Raw genomic sequence first — 19,900 nt, 5'->3', positions numbered from 1 at the left:
AGTTTCGTTTGAGTTGTTTATTGTTGTCGAGAATACACTCGTTCACACACTACACTTTGGCAAAGCGTTTTCTCAAAAGGACCCCGAATCTAAACTTCCTTTAGTCGAACTAAGAGGATATTTGTTTACCAAAAATCCGTGTAAACAAATTGGCACGCCCAGTGGGACCGTTTTTGTGAAAACTAAGTTTTACAGAAGCATTTTGTGTGTTTGGGTTTATTGCATGCTATTTGGTATTTGCTACTTGTCTTGATTGTGATTTATATGCACCTGAGAAGTGGTAAGACTTTGAGTATGGCAAGTAATCGAGGAAGAACCTCTCCTCAAGGATCTAACGTGGGTAATCAGAGTAGCCCTGGGGGAAGTAGCGGTCACAATAATGAAGAAGTTTCTACTGGAATGGGGCATGGCACCAGTATGCCAACCCAGAACGTGGCAATTTCTGCAGTTGCCGAAATGCCTGTATCTACATCAGTACAGGCACAAATTGTTCCAACGATTACGAGGGACATGTCTTATGGTATGCCTACATCTATGATGTAAGGCATACAAGGCACGTATTCGACGTTCCCTGAAAATGTTCCCCCATTCAGCATACCCCCTTTTGGGGCAAATGGAACAATGTTAAACTTGGGAAGTCGAGTTAGTCCCCCTATTCCTGGATCTAGTTCACAAATTTATTTATCTACAGGTATGAATAATGGTTCACTTCAAGCCATTAGGCAGCAAGTAGATGATAGTAACCATGAAATGGTTAACATGCTATCTCGACAGATAGGTGAGCTAATCAACCCTGTGCTCCAAAATAATAATGCCAATAATCAGCATTTGGCACGACAGATGGATCGTTTGGCGACAGCCCTGGGGGCACCAGTCGAAATCCAACCGGCACCAGGGATTAACCAAATCCCGTTGCCTAACCATGTCCCTGCCCCGGTGCGCTATCAGGCGCCGCAACACCAAGAGATGAGGGCAAACCCTTTGTACGAGGCAGTGCAGCCACCATTGCAAAATGTGTATATGGTAAACAGGGAAGAACACGCTGATGGTGTGCTAGAAAGAATTCGACACCAGAACGCTGGGGGGCAACAAAATGTTGCTGCTGTGGTGGAGCAATTGTTGAACCAACATGGTTTCAACGTGGGTTTCGCGAATAGACCCCATTTTGTGTCAGCCTTTACAGAGGAGGTTCTCGAATCAGAACTTCCTCGAGGCTGGAAGGTCCCCAAATTCACTAAGTTCTCGGGGGATTCAGGAGAGTCCACGGTAGAACACATAGCCAGGTACCAAATCGAAGCAGGAGACTTAGCCATCAATGAAAATTTAAAAATGAAGTACTTCCCGAGTTCTTTAACCAAAAATGCATTTACCTGGTTCACCACCCTCGCTCCTAGGTCAGTCCATACATGGGCTCAGTTGGAAAGAATTTTCCATGAACAGTTCTTTAGGGGAGAGTGCAAAGTAAGTTTGAAGGATCTGGCTAGTGTTAAAAGAAAGCCAGCAGAGTCTATTGATGATTACCTAAACAGGTTTAGGATGCTTAAATCCCGATGTTTCACCCATGTCCCTGAACACGAGCTAGTTGTCTTAGCCGCTGGTGGTCTAGAATATTCCATTAGAAAGAAAATCGACACTCAGTATATTCGAGATATGTCTTTACTCGCAGATAGAGTGAGGCACATCGAATTGCTAAAGGCCGAAAAGTCAGAGGAAAGGGCCAAGACTACTAAGTGGCCAAAGAAGGAGAAGGTAGCGTACATAGATGCGGATTCAGTAGGTCAGAGTCCATGTGTCTATCGAGAAGTCCCGGCGGACGTCGATTTGAATGACGTCAATCTGGCTGAACTTCAGCCAGGGGATCCTTATGTTTGTAAAGCATTGAAACCACGTGAAAACAAACTTGGGGAGGAAAACCCCAAGAACACGATTCCTGCTGTGAAAACTTATACTTTTGATGTGGCCAAATGCGATGCAATCTATGATATACTTGTGTCTGATGGTTTGCTTGTGGTCCCTAAAGACCAAAAACTTCCTTCTCCTGAACAAAGGAAAGGGAAGAAATATTGCAAATATCACAACTTTTTTGGTCATTGGACCTCACAATGTGTTCGTTTCAGGGACCTTGTGCAGGGAGCATTGGACTCAGGAAGACTCAAGTATGATGAAAAAGCCAAAGGTCAAATGAAGATCGACTCTGATCCACTGCAGATAGCTGAGGCCAACTATGTAGAGCCTTTCTACATTGGCATGGTCGACATTTCCGAAAAGCTGAGTCTGGGTTTGACGCTGGGAGAAGTAAGAGAAGAAAACATAGCTGTCGAAGAACCAGAGGTTGAGAAAGAAGTGAACTTGGAAGAGGTTTACCCCAAGGCTGGAGAAACCCTTGTCGAGTTTCTATCCCGCAGCAAAAATGGCGAGAAAGAAGTTATGCTGTGCCCTCGATGCAGCGCTGTTTTCGACAAATCCGCAGCCAAGGCCTATCAAGATTCAGAAATGAAAAGGCATTATCAGAGGAAGGCTCCTGTATCCAGGAGACTGAAGTACCCTCACGAGGAGTGGGTCGAGAGAGACCAGGAACTCGATGGCCATAAAGGCCAGAAAGCAAGCAATAAAGACAAAACTTACCTCCCCAATGCTGGATTGCCAAGAAACCAATGGTTCGGGCCAGCGCCTCCAAGGCCAAAACCATACCCTAAGTGGCAGAAAATCGACTTAGGCCAGGGATCCTCTTACATCAACAATTCCCGTGTGTCACGAAGCTACTCCTATGGCTCTGGGAACTACTATGCTCCTGAACAAATGACCAGGACTCAGTTCAGGCGTTTTTTGAGGAAAAGGAAAGCTGAGAGGGAAAGAGGTGGCAAGTTCCGTTCACTATGGGACATAAAGCCAGAAGACAACTCTCGCAATGAACCTAGTGTGGCGTCGATTATCAACCAGCTGGACCACGCCATCAAACAAGGAACAACCGTACCACCAAATCCAGCTAAGGAAAAAGGGAAGGATGTTGTCGAAGATGAGGATGAAGACATGCTCGAAGATTTCGACGACAGTGATGGAGAAGAGCTTAACATCATCTGCATCGTGTCCATCCTACCTGCAGAATTCGATAGAATCTCAGAGGTCACTGAAAGCGAGGAAGACTACTATGTCGACGACGAACCAGATGACAATCCTTTGTGTTATTATGTGATGCAGAGAGGATCTGTCGAAGATGAAAGAGCTATCTTCCAAAGGCCAACCGAGCAAATGAAGAGCCATTTGAAACCGCTATTTGTTTGGGCCAGAGTCGAGGAGAAGGGTGTTAACAAAGTCCTTGTCGACGGGGGAGCTGCGATCAACCTCATGCCCGGATTTATGCTCAAGAAGTTAGGTAAAACTGAAGCGGATCTAATCTCACATGACATGGTGCTTTCTGATTATGAAGGAAAGACAGGTTCTTCCCTAGGGGCAATTATGTTGAACATAACCGTAGGAACAGTAGCCCGTTCCACATTGTTCATTGTGGTCCCTTCAAAGGCCAATTACAATTTGCTGCTGGGAAGAGAATGGATTCATGGCGTGGGGGCAGTGCCTTCGACCTTACACCAACGTATATCCATTTGGAAAGCTGACGGAGTTGTCGAAAATGTACAAGCAGATCAAAGCTACTATTTAGCAGAAACAAGCTACGTTGGTAAGAAGAATTTCGAGAAGAGTTTAGCCACAATTGTTCCTTTAGACACAGTGGCTAGCCAATACTTCAACCCCTACTCAGAGTACTCAGTAACGTTGGATCCCATCCGGGGCCTAAACCTCAATGAAGCATGCAAACCTGATGCCATGAGTGGATGACACAGTGATGAAGAGAAAGATGCCACTGTTGGGTGGCAAGCCAATGATAAAGATGATTAATTCGAGCATGGCTCGAATTTCGGCTTACGCAGCCGAAAACAAAATAAGAACGGCCTTGGAGGCCGAGAGGATGGCCAAAGAAATGGCTATAGATGAAGCTAGTGTCTCAATCCTGCCCGTCGAATTGACACCCCAGGAGGAGGCAACAACAAATAAGGATGACACGTGCATAGAAGAAAACGAGCAGAGTGCCGAGGAATGCGGATTCGAGGACCTTTGCAATCTGAGGCTAGATTGCATCTATGATGACGACCCATTGGGCTTCGAGAAGCCAGTGGTCGATGTTTCCAAGAAAATGGAAGCGCAAGACCCTTTAGAAGAAGTGGACCTGGGTGATGGCTTAGAAAAGAGGCCAACGTACATCAGTGCTCTCATTGACCCGGAGCTAAAAGACAGGATGGTGAAATTACTCAAGGAATTCAAAGACTGTTTCGCTTGGGATTACGATGAAATGCCTGGCCTCAGTCGAGAAGTGGTGGAATTGAAGTTACCCATCAAAGAAGACAAGAAACCAGTCAAGCAATTGCCCAGGAGGTTCCATCCAGATGTGTTGGTGAAAATCAAGGAAGAAATCGAAAGACTCCTCAGGTGTAAATTTATCAGAACAGCTCGATATGTGGACTGGTTAGCCAACGTGGTTCCAGTAATCAAGAAGAATGGAAAGATGAGAGTTTGCATAGATTTCCGAGATCTTAACGCTGCCACTCCAAAAGACGAGTATCACATGCATATTGCTGAGATGATGGTGGATTCAGCTGCTGGTCACGAATACTTAAGCTTGTTGGATGGTTACTCAGGCTACAACCAAATCTTCATAGCAGAAGAGGACGTGTCGAAAACAGCTTTTCGATGTCCTGGTGCCTTGGGGACATACGAGTGGGTGGTCATGCCATTTGGGTTGAAAAACGCTGGCGCGACCTACCAAAGGGTAATGAATACCATTTTTCATGATTTTATAGAAACCTTCATGCAGGTTTATATTGATGACATTGTGGTGAAATCCCCATCAAGGGATGACCATTTGTTGCATCTAAGGAAATCCTTTGAGAGGATGAGAAAATATGGCTTGAAGATGAATCCCCTTAAATGTGCCTTTGGTGTTATTGCAGGTGATTTTTTGGGTTTTGTGGTGCATAAAAAGGGCATCGAGATCAACAAGAACAAAGCTAAAGCCATTCTCGACACTAGTCCACCAACCAGCAAGAAACAACTGCAATCACTATTGGGAAAGATTAACTTCCTAAGGAGATTCATTGCTAACCTCAGTGAGAAGACCAAGTCATTTTCCCCACTTCTTCGACTTAAAAAGGAAGATGCGTTCCGCTGGGAAGCAGAGCATCAAAAAGCGTTCGATGAACTCAAAGCGTACTTGTCTAGCCCACCTATAATGGCACCACCTATAAGAGGAAAGCCAATGAAGCTGTACATCTCTGCCACGGATGGAACCATCGGAAGCATGTTGGCTCAAGAAGATGAAGATAGCAAAGAAAGAGCCATATTTTACTTAAGCAGGGTGTTAAATGATGCAGAAACTCGATACACCATGATCGAAAAATTGTGTTTATGCTTGTACTTCTCTTGCGTAAAGCTGAAATATTATATAAAGCCAATCGATGTAATGGTTTTTTCTCATTATGATATAATAAAGCACATGTTATCCAAACCTATCTTGCATAGTCGAATTGGTAAATGGGCTTTAGCCCTAACCGAGTATTCACTAACTTATGCCCCACTAAAGGCAGTTAAGGGACAAGCAATTGCTGACTTCCTGGCAGACCATACTTTGCCTCAAGAAATCATAACTTACGTAGGCATCCAACCTTGGAAGCTATTTTTCGACGGTTCTAGCCATAAGAATGGTACTGGGATCGGGATGTTCATAGTATCCCCAAGGGGCATCCCCACGAAATTCAAGTTTAGGATTAAGAGTAACTGCTCAAACAATGAGGCTGAGTACGAGGCATTAACATCAGGCCTCAAGATCCTGATAGCCCTTGGGGCAAAGAATGTCGTCGTAAAAGGGGACTCTGAGTTGGTAATAAAGCAACTTACCAAGGAATACAAGTGCATTAGTGAAAATCTAGCTAGGTATTACACGAAAGCTAGCAATTTGTTGGCCAAATTCGACGAAGCTAGGCTAGGTCACGTTTCCAGAGTGGACAATCAAGAAGCCAATGAATTGGCACAAATCGCGTCAGGATATATGGTCGATAAATGTAGGTTAAAAGAGCTTATCGAGGTCAAAGAAAAACTAAACCCCTCTAACCTCGACATCCTAGTCATTGACAATATGGCACCTAATGATTGGAGAAAGCCAATTGTCGATTACTTGCAAAATCTTGTGGGTACTACAGATAGAAAGACAAAATACAGGGCAATGAGCTATGTCATCATGGGAAACGAGCTATTCAAGAAAAACGTCGACGGAACACTACTGAAGTGTTTAAGTGAAGACGACGCGTTCATAGCGATCTCGGCCGTTCACGACGGGCTATGTGGTGCCCACCAGGCAGGAATCAAGATGAAATGGATCCTATTTCGACAAGGGATGTATTGGCCTACTATTATGAAAGATTGTATGGAGTATGCCAAGAGGTGCCAAGATTGTCAGAGACACGCGGGGATACAACATGTGCCAGCAAGTGAATTACACTCGATCATTAAGCCTTGGCCATTCAGGGGTTGGGCTTTAGACCTAATTGGCGAAATTAACCCAAGCCGCATTGAGCAGCAATTTATAAAAATTTGGGGTCCAAGCGATTATTTTATTAGTTAATTCATGTCACCTCTCAGCTTTTTGGCATAGGTGAAATCATGGCCCTAAAAAGGCTATAACTGTCAGCTAGTGGAGAAGTCATCAGACGTTATGGCTGCCGATTGGACTTGAAGATCGAATGGTCGAGAGCACAAAGCATTTGAATCGTTGGAATCGAACGGCTGCGATATAAAAAAAAAAATGCTTGGTGTCTTTGAGCTAAAGCAGTCGACAACCAACATTTTTGGGGGGCAATTGTTAAGCCAAAATTACAAGTACTACAATTCTCGACACCATGGTGCAAAAGTGGTTTCTCGACAGAAAGGGTTGGGCGAAGCCGGCAACTCAGCACACGATGTCCCTCAAAGACAAGTTAGTAAAAGCCATAACTCGACACACTCAGAAGATGAAGAAATCTCGATCATCTTAATGGAAGAGGCAGTTACCGAATAACAAGCAACTACAAGCACGTGCGTACACCCACGATGCCACGAATAGCAACGGTTGCCCACGACTCAGAACCATCCACGTGGCAATAGAGTCACGTGCGCGAAGACCATCGGCTAAACGTGGGGTATGGCGCCAAAATTCAAAACCCACGAAGCCATCGTGCATCCAAGGAAAACCGCCAAGAACATGGGCAGAAAGAACAATATAAATAGAGGAAGCAGCAGCAGAAGAAGAGGTTCCCAACTAAAAACTCTGAAAATTCACCAAAAGCTCTAAACGTCCGCATCAATGAGACTTCGAGAGCAGAACGTGATGATGGAGGAGTATGTTGCAGAACCAACGCTTTAGTTTCCCTGCATTTCAGTTTGTTGATTTCCAGTTCTTGTGTGTAGCTTGTTTTGTCGAAATTTGCTTTCATGCTATTTTAGTTTGCTTGACTGTTTTGTAATCGACTCATATTCAATAAAGTCCAGTTTCGTTTGAGTTGTTTATTGTTGTCGAGAATACACTCGTTCACACACTACACTTTGGCAAAGCGTTTTCTCAAAAGGACCCCGAATCTAAACTTCCTTTAGTCGAACTAAGAGGATATTTGTTTACCAAAAATCCGTGTAAACAAAGCTTTAGTTTCCCTGCATTTCAGTTTGTTGATTTCCAGTTCTTGTGTGTAGCTTGTTTTGTCGAAATTTGCTTTCATGCTATTTTAGTTTGCTTGACTGTTTTGTAATCGACTCATATTCAATAAAGTCCAGTTTCGTTTGAGTTGTTTATTGTTGTCGAGAATACACTCGTTCACACACTACACTTTGGCAAAGCGTTTTCTCAAAAGGACCCCGAATCTAAACTTCCTTTAGTCGAACTAAGAGGATATTTGTTTACCAAAAATCCGTGTTACACTGATTTTTCGTAAAATCACATGTAAATTAATTATTTCAAGGATCAGATCCTATTTCATGGGCTCTCCAAGTCCGACGGCTTACAGGCAATTTATGTGTGTTTTCAAGAGTGAAAACAAAAGTGAAGAAGTTGTCCGGTGACAACTTGAAAGAAACAACACTCCGGTGAGTATTGCAATAGATGTAGAAACAAGTAGAAATTTAAAAGAAGATAAAAAAGATCGCAAGGAATCAAAAGGTAATCAAAGAGAAAACAAATAAGAACGAAGCAAATTCATTACTGGAATGGTAAATGGTGGAAGGAATCCGTCTACTGCACACTCGTTGAAGCCGTTTGCCATAACCGTGGGCTTGAAGGCTTTTTTAGAGCTTTGCAGTCATTTAGGAATCCAACCCCTTGTTCATATTACAAACTGATATTTATAGAGCTTAAGAGGAAACTGCTACTCTAATCCTACGGTGGAGATTAAATCTTAGAAAATAACTCCCTACATTATAGCCACATACTTGGCATAATTACAAATAAAATAACTTGCAACAACTTGTGTCAACTTCCCGTAGCTATACTTCAGGTAACTCCTTGCACCACTTCCACCTCCATAATTGCCACGTTCCACTTTCTTTGACAGTTGCCATCTTTTTCCTTGTCTTTAGTCGAGAACTTCACCAATCAATTAGACAACTTGGACACATTAAAAAATAGTTGAATTGATAACCAATACCATGAACAATGCTCCATCAACATATAATTTCGACACCAAAACCAGCACCATATTTCGACTAGAAATTATAAGGTTCTGGCACATGATATATATAAAATTTTGGTATCAACAGAGGCCCCCCAAATGTTGTTGCTCGAAGGAAGTGAGAGGAATAACATTTGAATTGCAATACCAAAATTTGAACAAACACTTCATGGCCTTCCATGATTATTTAGCCATTTCCCATTTGAATATTCTTTGAGTTCTCCTTGTACAGTTCCAATTCAGATTCTGTGGACAACACCATATTCTTTCAACTATGAATATTTTCAACGTCATTTTGAGACTTCAAAAGACTCTTCTTGAACTTTAACTTGGCCAAATTGGAAATCATGAGGCCAATTCGAACTTGGTGATGCCATTAAGCCTTCCACAACAATATGTTCATTAGCTTTAAAACGCAGCCAATTTTTTCTGCGGCTTTGAAAAACCGTTTAATTTCATTTTCGGCTATGTGAGCCGAAATTCGAACTAAGTGCTTGAAATTACTTCATCCAATTCCCTTTCGTGGAAGTGATACTGAATGTATCATGTATGGAATTTTCAGACTTGTAATTCCAAAACTTGAAGCATGAACATCCATAAAAACCAAAATTTTCGAACACACATGCCCTGCTTCAAACTTGAAATGACCCTCCTTCTAGCGCCAATTTGTTTACACTGATTTTTCGTAAAATCACATGTAAATTAATTATTTCAAGGATCAGATCCTATTTCATGGGCTCTCCAAGTCCGACGGCTTACAGGCAATTTATGTGTGTTTTCAGGAGTGAAAACAAAAGTGAAGAAGTTGTCCGGTGACAACTTGAAAGAAACAACACTCCGGTGAGTATTGCAATAGATGTAGAAACAAGTAGAAATTTAAAAGAAGATAAAAAAGATCGCAAGGAATCAAAAGGTAATCAAAGAGAAAACAAATAAGAACGAAGCAAATTCATTACTGGAATGGTAAATGGTGGAAGGAATCCGTCTACTGCACACTCGTTGAAGCCGTTTGCCATAACCGTGGGCTTGAAGGCTTTTTTAGAGCTTTGCAGTCATTTAGGAATCCAACCCCTTGTTCATATTACAAACTGATATTTATAGAGCTTAAGAGGAAACTGCTACTCTAATCCTACGGTGGAGATTAAATCTTAGAAAATAACTCCCTACATTATAGCCACATACTTGGCATAATTACAAATAAAATAACTTGCAACAACTTGTGTCAACTTCCCGTAGCTATACTTCAGGTAACTCCTTGCACCACTTCCACCTCCATAATTGCCACGTTCCACTTTCTTTGACAGTTGCCATCTTTTTCCTTGTCTTTAGTCGAGAACTTCACCAATCAATTAGACAACTTGGACACATTAAAAAATAGTTGAATTGATAACCAATACCATGAACAATGCTCCATCAACATATAATTTCGACACCAAAACCAGCACCATATTTCGACTAGAAATTATAAGGTTCTGGCAAAATTTTGGTATCAACAAGAAGATAACCTCATTGAGAGAGTAGAACTCACAATAACTTCAATTTTCAAGAAGAATATTCTAACTATGTTATAGAGTGTTGATTTTCAACTTATGGAAATCACTAACGCATGTCATTGACATCATCTCTAATGGATTTAGAGGTAAGTCCGTGAGCCATACAATTTGTGTGTCGAAAAATAGGGCTAAAAATTAAGCAAACCTTTTCCATGACATAAGAAGGTTTGTGCTGAGTGTCCGGCATAAAAGCTGTCAAGAAAACACCAACTGCTACCTTTTCTGGAAATTTGTCCATGGCAAGTGCTATGTTGATACCTCCAAGGCTGTGACCCACGAGAACTACCTTTTCGTATGGGGGAATTGAAGCCATGAGCTTTAAAAGAGGCTCAGAGTACTCTGAAACAGTGTCAACCTCTTCAATTTTCTTCATGTTGATTCCAGAAGCTGCAAGATCAAGCACTGTGATCTGGTGCCCTGCAGATTCAAGGAGTGGCTTAACCTTGTACCAACACCAAGCACCATGGCAAGCACCATGCACGAGCACATAATGCTTCCGATCCCTACAATTTTCTCTATCCATAATATTGTTTCATTTTTCTGGAGTGCTTATTTCATTATCCTTCCCACTATATATAGACAGTGAAATGAATTTCAAAAACAATAAAATAAAAAAAATACACAGTGAAATGGTGAAATACCCGTTAATTGGATTGATAACTGGACAAGGACAGGAGTGGTGTGTTGTTAACTTTTAGCAAGGTAATTGAGTGGTTTGGAACATTGCAACTACAATATTGCTTAATTGTAATTTTTCTATGAAAAAAATACTTTTCGATTGTTTTTTAAAAATATATTATACATTTAACAGATAAATTTCATTAAAAAATAAATATATAGAACGAAAATATGCATGGTTTACTTTGGTCAAATTAAACGGGAGTGCGGTAGCAGATTTTTTGCATATGTTTGCTTTTTAATTTTCATGACCAAAATCTGGTTGGAGGAGGGCATTTAGGCCTTTGGGCTTAGATCAATGTTTTTGTTTCAAATAATATGCCTTTTTGTCTTCAATTTCCTTTGTAAATTAAAGTAATTCATAGACATCTCAAGAATTGACCAAAAAAAAAAAGACATCTCAAGTTGTCCAAAAACAAAAAGACATCTTAAGTTTGACAAAACAAGAAGACATCTTATGTATTCTAAGCAAGGAATAAACACCATGTCTTCAAGATATTTCACATTTCTTGAAATAATAAAATAGAAGTTAATCATGATTCCTGAAGAGCCTAAACTTGTGTTACGGGACTATTTTTTTCAATTTTGGGGTGCTAGTTTTCTCCATTTTGAAATATGGTTTTGGGTATAAAATCTCCCTTTTAATCCCCAATCATCAAAGGATTCAAGATCAAGTTAAAATTGATCTAAATGGTCGCAAAAATGATGGAGAAACGCGTGGGGTCATGAAGAATTTGTTTCGCCGCTCAATCGTTTTCTATTTGGGAACAATGTTTGATCCATATTTTAAACCACCTCTTACTTATGATCTAGTCCAAAATTCATCAAATCATTAGCCACCCGAAGCTAAGGTCGGCTAAATCTTGCTGCAGATAGATAATCACCTCAGTTAAAATGGAAGCTACTTGTTGACACACAAAAAAATGGAAGCTACTTCAAATCATAAACTACTTATATACTTACCTGCGTCTCTTATGAAGTGCTTGACCAAAGTGCAAGCTTAAGAGAGAAGATGGATAGAAGAAATACAAGATATGAAAGACAGATTAAAAAGAGGAAATATTTGCAAAAGATTTTTTTTTTTGGATTGCAACTATACTATAGATTCAGCTTTATTTACAAAGAGGTTGAACATTGCCTTCCTTACCAGCTTTCTTCAGCACCAGATTTCAAGCTTATACATATGAACAAGAATCTCCATTTAACTTCAAACACCACCACTCTACTGACTCTAACAATCAACTTAGCATTGTTGGATGCCCAGTCTGGAGCATTCTCTTGATCATGTCCATCCCAAATGCAGAATCCGACGAACTGGTCAATGATAGATGTTAACTTGGTCGATTCAGCAAAATAAATTATATGAAAAGTACAATAAACTACACTCATCAAGCAAGATCTCAGGGGCACAAATCTTCATCCAATACAGATATTCTCAAAAAAATTGTTTCGAATTACTAACCAAAAACCACTCAAAAGCAAAGGTAAAAACTAAAAACAAGTCCAAGCCTCTAAGGCTTAAAAGTAATAAAACATGAACATGAACATTGAAATAAGAGTTCCTAGGCTCCTAGCTACATAAGAAATCATTCATTATCATCTTCAAGCACAGAAGGGTGGTTGCTTGTGAAGGATGGTCGTTGAAGAAGGGATCTGTGCGGTGAGAGGGAAAATTGAACATGAAGTTTGATCTCTCCTGAGATGGATCCAAGACACCTAAACTTAAAGCTTTTGGTATGATACTATCCTCAAGTGACTCCAAAAGCTCCAAAGATTTTCTAAAAACCATTATGGGGTATGTCAAGCAACCAATTATCCCAAAAGCTTAAGCTATTGGGTAAGGGCCATATGAATGATGGCTCTGATACCATGTCAAGCAACCAATTATCCCAAGACCCAAATGCTTAAGCTATTGGGTAGGGGTCATATGAATGGTTTTATATTATTATTTCTAACAGGGTAAAAACTTCAAAGACATCACATCATCAACACAATCAGCCAAGAACACTCATTCAGAATCAAAGATATCAAATTTAATAGGTATTGTGATCAAAGATATCAATTCAGAAAGCACATGAGAAGCATAATCACAATGGATACGGTCAAACAGAGTAAAAAAACAGCACACCTAGGTATTGTAATTTCATAGGGAAATGAAATAGCGCCCTCAAGATTTGGTATTGGCGGAACATGGTCCTTCTTCTCGTTCACAAATTTTATTATTTGAAATAAAACCTCACGCAGCGATGCTTCAAGTGTTGCACTTCGAGCATTTCTATCTTCCAGTGCTCCCTCTACTCATGAGAAACATGGCAAAACAAGCAAAGAAATATGGAAAAAAATAAATTAGAGAGAAGATCTGATGGAACTAACTGCACAGTAAGAGTGAAACATGAACGAGATTTAGTTTAGCAAACAGAGCCAGCAACTGCACCTCCGGGATCAACAACTTTGGAAAGATGAGACTTGCTAGAGTGTGCCTTCTGATGCTGGGCCACATTCAGATTAATATACCACTGTTCCCAATACAAGCGTTCAATTTTGTTACTGAACCAAGATACCTGCTTATTTTTCACCTCATAGAATGATAAGCATATCTGCATCATTGAATTCAGAAGGGATTAACTAATGCACCCTGTCTGGACATAACCATTTCCAGCCTACCAAAATTTGCAGAAAGGGATTACATATTGAAACAAATTGTAAGCAAAAGAAAATTGCTTTGAACCACAAAATAAAACCAACAAAAGAAAGTTCCCAAGTAGTCGAAACTTGAAAACAGGATTGCATTTAAAAGGACAACAAGATAATGTAAAGCCTCCGCTATGACATGATCCAATCGAAGGATGAAAAAAATCCACAAAGGTCTATTGTACTACTATCTACCTTGCATTTTCTAGAGACTGATTTAAACTATGAGCTCCTAGTCACACAGCAACCACTAGGAGTAGCAAAAGCAAATCATGTATTCTGACTAAAAATAGAGCATGCAAACAAGTAAAGCTCATCACTACAGAACCTTGAAACTAAAATCAACAGCTTTTTCCCCCAAGCAGCAGCATTCACACATGGGACATGGTAATCCACAAGCAAAGCACTAACCTGACTCTTTTTGTTAGGATGCTTCTCCACCCAACAAATGAACTGCTCAATCTTCTCTTCTATTTTCTTCTCAAGCTCCAACTCTCCGCATTGCACCTACACGCCCTCACATTAAAAAAACACAACACAATTAAACAAAACTCGAAAATTTCCAATGTTTCACTCACACTAAAAAGCATGTAATCTACAAATATACAGCATATATAGAAACTAATGAAGAAAAAACACAATTAAGTAGCGTTTCTATAACAATAACGCATTTGTTACAATGATAACAATACAAATTGATATTCAAAACATACGTAGGTGACATCAAATAGTTCCATGTCAACATCTTTGGGACGAACGAGACCCAACGCGCGATGAAACACGACCGTGTGCAATATGCCTGCAAAAACGTAACAATTCAACACGAAATTTCCAAACACAACAACAATAAGCACACTGAGCACACCAAAGAAGAGCAGAGAATCGAGTTAGCGTGATTACATCGCAGGATTTCGCGTATCTCAAAGTGCTCCACTTCCTGCAGCGAGAAATGGAAAACCTAATCATGAGAAATTGGGAAAAACAAGAGAATTTGAAGAAGAGAAGAAGAGGAATTACCAGTTCCTTGAGCTGGCAAACTTCACAGTTCATGATTGGGAGGAACGAATGAACGAACCCTAGGTTGTTTCGGAAGAGGAGAAGGAAACAGCGTGGATCGGAGAACGAAGGGGAACGGTGATTCAAGTTTGCTTGGAACTGAAAGCCAAGTTGAGATTACTTTACTGGCACGAGTCTTCGCAATTAGAATCAGAGAGAGTAGAGGAGTTGAGACGAAAGAGATGGTGGTTTTTTTCTTTCTAATGTAACAAAAAAAAGGCTATTTCAAGCCCAAATTTCTTTGTGCAATTTAGGTAGACCTGACTATATAGCTAGACTGTTGGGCCCAATAAGCCCATATAATTCCATCATGAGAACTTAGACCATTGACAAAAAAACTATTAATATAAAAAAAACACTAGCTCACTCATTAGGTGTTGCTCTTAACATGGTGAAAAACTCTCCATACACCACGTGATAGCTTTCAAAAATTTATTTCTAGAAGCTAGTTATTACTGTGGGGTGAGATTTTTCGTGGTGGCAAGAGCAATGACTCACTCATACGTCATGTAATTCAAACAAAACGGAACAATTATCGATAGATATGTCAAAGTGAGTCAATTTGACTCATTATGGGTTCGGAGAAAAGTTATGAGCAATGGTAACATATTTTTAGAAGAGAAAGTAAAATTATGGAAAATCCGAGTTCCGTTCTAAAATTATGGAACATAATTAAATTACCTTACCCTTGCCACGATTGCTATCATTGTCGCTGTCATCATCGCCGCCACCACCACCACCGACTCCACAACTGTCATCACCACCACCCTTCGCCATCGCCACTGTCGCCCTAATACTTCGGCCACCACCGCCTTCACCACTGCCATACCACCATCGCCACTTGCACCACCACCACTCTACTGCCACCATCCACTAGCACCACCCTCCACCACTATCACCATTGTTGTCGCTAGCATATCCCCCACCACCACCACCACCACAACGACAACTCATTACACCACCGTCTCACAATTTCCTCCACCACTATCGTCGCCATTTACACCACCACCACTCTATCGCCGCCACTGCCGCCACCACCAGTACGACCATAACTACAAGTTTCATCGTCCCTATCATCACTGTCATCCCTACCACCACAACCACCATTCACTACTACAGAAATCACTTTTTACCACGCTTCAATTGCCACGGTTATAGGCGGAACCGTGGCAAAAGGTCAGTTGCCACGGTTATAAACGGAACCGTGGCAAAAAAGGATAATATTTTATTAATTTTTTTAGGAACCGTGGCTATAGATTTAGCCTAGTACGCTCGTTTTTGCCCTCCCACTCTCCAATTTTTTCTGAAAAGAAAAACCCTAACCTTTCTCTCTGTTCCCTCTGTTCCTCTCTCCTGCTCGATTTGTTCTCTCCGTTCTCCCTTCCCTCTCTATTCGCTGCAATCACTCCTCCTCTCCCTCTCGTTCTTTCAGCTTGCACCAGATCTATTCGGTTTCATCGCATTGTTCATTCAGCAGAAATAGAGCGCGGGAGAGAGAGGTTGGAAGAGAAGCTGATAGGGAGGTTGGAATCGGCAGTGGCGCGTTTGGAGGCGCTATCCATCGGATTCCAGGGAGGAGGAGGAGGTGGCGAAGTCGCTGATGCGGCCACGGATCCGTCCATTATTGCCTTCGACGACCTGATGGGATAGTATGTGGCTAGGGTTTCCGCGGCTTCAGAGAAGATCGGTGGACCGGTCCTGGAGGTCACTAAGTTCCATCCGCTTGTAAAGTTCTTCACTTCTCGCGATTCCCCTTCCCTCTCTATACTCGCCCACGAGCCATAGTTCTTCACCGATTGAGCTCTATCTCAGGCGCTCTATTTCTGCTGCTTCATCTTCAGGTGTCAAGGTTTGTATCTCTTTCTTATTTGCTGCCATTTCTTTCCAATTTTAGGTTCAAACTCACTCAGGTTTAAAATTCGCGAGATTTAATCTGTTTTTAGATTGTGCCTATTCAGATGTATTTAGTTTGATAGTTTCTTTCATTGGGTTTGAACATCAGGGAAGCCTATTCAATTGATTCTATGCGTTATTCATGAACCAAGGTGAAAAGTCTATTCAAATGTTACTTTTATATGCTGATTTATGAATCTGTTCCTTTTAACACTATTAGTTTTTCTTCTGAGACTAATGTTATCATTCTCTTCACTGTGACTATGCGAGCCAAAGAAGGAACATGACAGATCAAGAGGAAGTAGCAGATGATTTGGCTTACCAATTGCTCCATGAAGTGCAGCGAGACATTACTTATTTGCAGGTCAAAATTTCAGAGCTAGCCTGTGTATGTGAAAAAGAAGGGGAGAAGAGAGAAAAATGCTGAACAAAGTGGTTTGATAACCTTTATCATCATGAATCAGGGCAGTATCATTCCCCTCTTTGTTGGTGTTTCCTAATTTAGCTTCATAGTTCCTTACAATCTTTTCTGTTAGAATTGCTGATTGCTTTCCAAAGCATTTCATGAAATTTAGAAATCTTCGACTCTGAAATTTCTCTTGGATAGTATTAGAGTATAAGGCAATTATGCTTTGCTATATACATTGAACTGTTAGTTACAAGCTGGTTAAGTTTGTTAGTCAGTTGAGTTTGTTATAAGTCAGTTACGGTTAGTTGCTAACTATGGTTAGCCTAACTGTTAACTATAGTCAGTTTAGTTAGCTTGCTATGTAAGTCTCTCTCACAATATAAATACTGAGATACACTCTTGTAATCTTCACCTTTCAATGAATATTATTTTCAGTTCAATTCTCAGATTCAGTTTGGGTTCTCAACAGATAGTTTTAATCTTAGTCAGGATTGCATGATTGAAAGTATTAGTGTTGAATGTAAGAAGTGATGGGATAGTGCTATGTTTTATTCGAACCTCACTTGCTGGCTTCACGTTATTTAATGACTAGAAACTGATTGAAGATATAACTGAGTACTTGCTTCTAAGCATTTCACCTGTCTGACACATGATTAAATGAATATTCATGTTATCAACGTTGGTTTGTGATTTACTAATCAATGCAAAAGATGGACATCTACCTAGTTCTTGAAAACTGATTTTCCAAATCATACCTGTAAATTTCTCCTATGCTTGTACTGATTAAATCTGGAATATTTTATTAAAGTCGGTAATCTGAATATATGATATATGCTTTGTGGTCTTTAAGAGGGTGAAGTCATCTTGCATTTCATATGTCTGACAGAATGTGTAAAATGAGCAATTTTTCTTGTTCAGATCATTCAAATAGGCCATAATTTTATAGGAGAAGTGACTGACTGAATACTTCTCTTTTTCTTCATGTTTCTGCTGAATTTAAGATGAACATCAAGAAGCATGCCCCATTCGAAGAATGCTTGGAATCTGGAAACAGGATAACATGCCTGGTTTGCATAATATCCCTTTTCATATTCTTGAAATGATTAAAGATGGTATAATTTCAGAGGTTTATAGGAAGCATCACCTTTTTCTTGGGGTGTTTTCTCCATTCTCTTTTATAAATTGATTCAATTTAAATATACTCTAATGTGGAATGTTGATGTGGTATCTAAGTCAGAGGGAATTGATGAAGTCCTTCAGTAGATAACACTTATTTCCTGCTAGATTTGTATATACCTGTTTGGAAGATTATATCTTGATGAGCTCTTAAATAAATGCTCTTCAATGTGGCTGTGTTTGTGTTTTGTAATTTTCTTTGTGTAAACAAAGTTAATAATTTAATATTACTGGTTTCAGGTCAATTGTTCTCTTCCTTCTTTCTACAGGTAATAAATCAATAGTATTTATATAGTATTTAACTGAAATGAACTCGGTCAGATTTGATCCCCATCAACATCTCCATTATGCTGTCATGGGGACTTATTGTTGATGTAGACTGGACTTTATCAATTATACATACTCATGTGTAGTTTAATATATATACCCAGTTAATATATATCCTCTCTAATCGCATTCCAAATCCTTTTCTTCTACCTCTGAAAACGATGGAGCAGGTTTTGTTCAAGCTCGAATTGCAATGCTGATTCTGGTTGTAATTATCCACTTTGATTTTCGCTTTTGTTGTAGCTCAAAGCCTATAAGCAGGTATCGATTGCAATTTCCCTTTCATGTTATTGTGTGCAATTTCGGATTCCCCAATCGCTGATTTATTTTGATAATTGTTTAAATATGAGATTAGGGTTCCTTTTTGGGGATTTTTGGGGCTGGAATGATAAATACTTGCAGCTAATTCCTAAGAGTGTGAACAGAATGATGAGTTGCTCTCTCCTGTTACAGCTGAGTTTCAGATTTGGTTCATTTTTCAGGTCAGCATGTTGTGCCTAATTTGATTTTTAGTATTTGATTTATAGTTTTACTAGCAGTATCATTTCCATTACACGGTTCCAGGACCACAAGATATTCACTCATCAATATTATAGAAACTAAGCTAACTAGCTAAGCATCAATCTTAGGGTTCCTAATCTCAGTCCTTCAAAATTTTGTACAAACAATGGCTAATCTTTTTACATAGTGATATCAAGAGCAATAAATGAAATATTTTCAGGACGCTCCCATGAGAAGGGAGAAGGTTGCAGCTGATGTTCTGGGAAAAGAGTTGCTGAATTGAAGATAGAGTTTTGGAGTGAAAAGTTGCTTCCTATAGGTAAATGGACTTTTAATTAGCTTTACTTTGGGTGGAAAGAAACTAGGCTTGTAGATGGCTAGTATTTAATTTCTGGTATGCACCTATACTCTCTTGAAGTTAGTTGGGGCAGGGCGTTAGGATTTATGTACAATGTGCAGGTAGCTGTTGGGGATGTTATATATATATATAATATATTGTGTATGTTTTATTTTCTAATTTAACTTTCATTTTATTACTCTTTTAATTTAAAACAGTAATCTGGAATTTGGATGTTCTATCTGTTTTCCATATACATATTCTTTGATGCCAAAAGATCATGAAACTTGCTTTTTAAATACAAAACTATTCTTTCATCTTTTCTTTACATACAAAGACTTGCATTGTTATCTAACTGTTAAAAGAGAAAGAATTATTCTGAATTGAAATTGTGTGTGATTTAATTATGTGTGATGACAAAGCTGTTGAAATTGCTGCTGAAATTGAGCTATTTAAACTGCTTCTTGGGACTGTTATTTGCATTCTGAATTGCAGGGAACAAAGATGACAAGGGGAGCTATCTCCATGAAGTGATGCA

General features: G+C 39.9%; 2 protein-coding genes across 2 annotated transcripts; both read right to left on the bottom strand.

Annotated features, from left to right (window-relative positions):
* Window positions 1–9,674: 9,674 nt before the first annotated feature.
* Window positions 9,675–11,845, bottom strand: LOC130713495 (putative inactive methylesterase 20). Its single transcript, XM_057563259.1, has 2 exons — window positions 10,440–11,845; window positions 9,675–10,077 (listed from the first exon to the last, which is right to left on the bottom strand). Exons 1-2 carry the CDS (start codon window positions 10,815–10,817, stop codon window positions 9,985–9,987), a joined length of 471 nt encoding a protein of 156 aa, XP_057419242.1. The 5' UTR covers window positions 10,818–11,845; the 3' UTR covers window positions 9,675–9,984.
* A 153-nt stretch (window positions 11,846–11,998) lies between these two features.
* On the bottom strand, window positions 11,999–14,905 carry LOC130713494 (autophagy-related protein 101). Its single transcript, XM_057563258.1, has 7 exons — window positions 14,681–14,905; window positions 14,564–14,600; window positions 14,377–14,462; window positions 14,075–14,170; window positions 13,407–13,569; window positions 13,101–13,266; window positions 11,999–12,286 (listed from the first exon to the last, which is right to left on the bottom strand). Exons 1-7 carry the CDS (start codon window positions 14,711–14,713, stop codon window positions 12,211–12,213), a joined length of 657 nt encoding a protein of 218 aa, XP_057419241.1. The 5' UTR covers window positions 14,714–14,905; the 3' UTR covers window positions 11,999–12,210.
* Window positions 14,906–19,900: the final 4,995 nt, after the last annotated feature.

Source organism: Lotus japonicus, chromosome 4, assembly GCF_012489685.1.
Source record: "Lotus japonicus ecotype B-129 chromosome 4, LjGifu_v1.2".
Taxonomy (NCBI): domain Eukaryota; kingdom Viridiplantae; phylum Streptophyta; class Magnoliopsida; order Fabales; family Fabaceae; genus Lotus; species Lotus japonicus.
The sequence above is the reverse complement of the archived record's forward strand: the minus strand, read 5'-3'. Positions and strand labels throughout refer to the sequence as shown.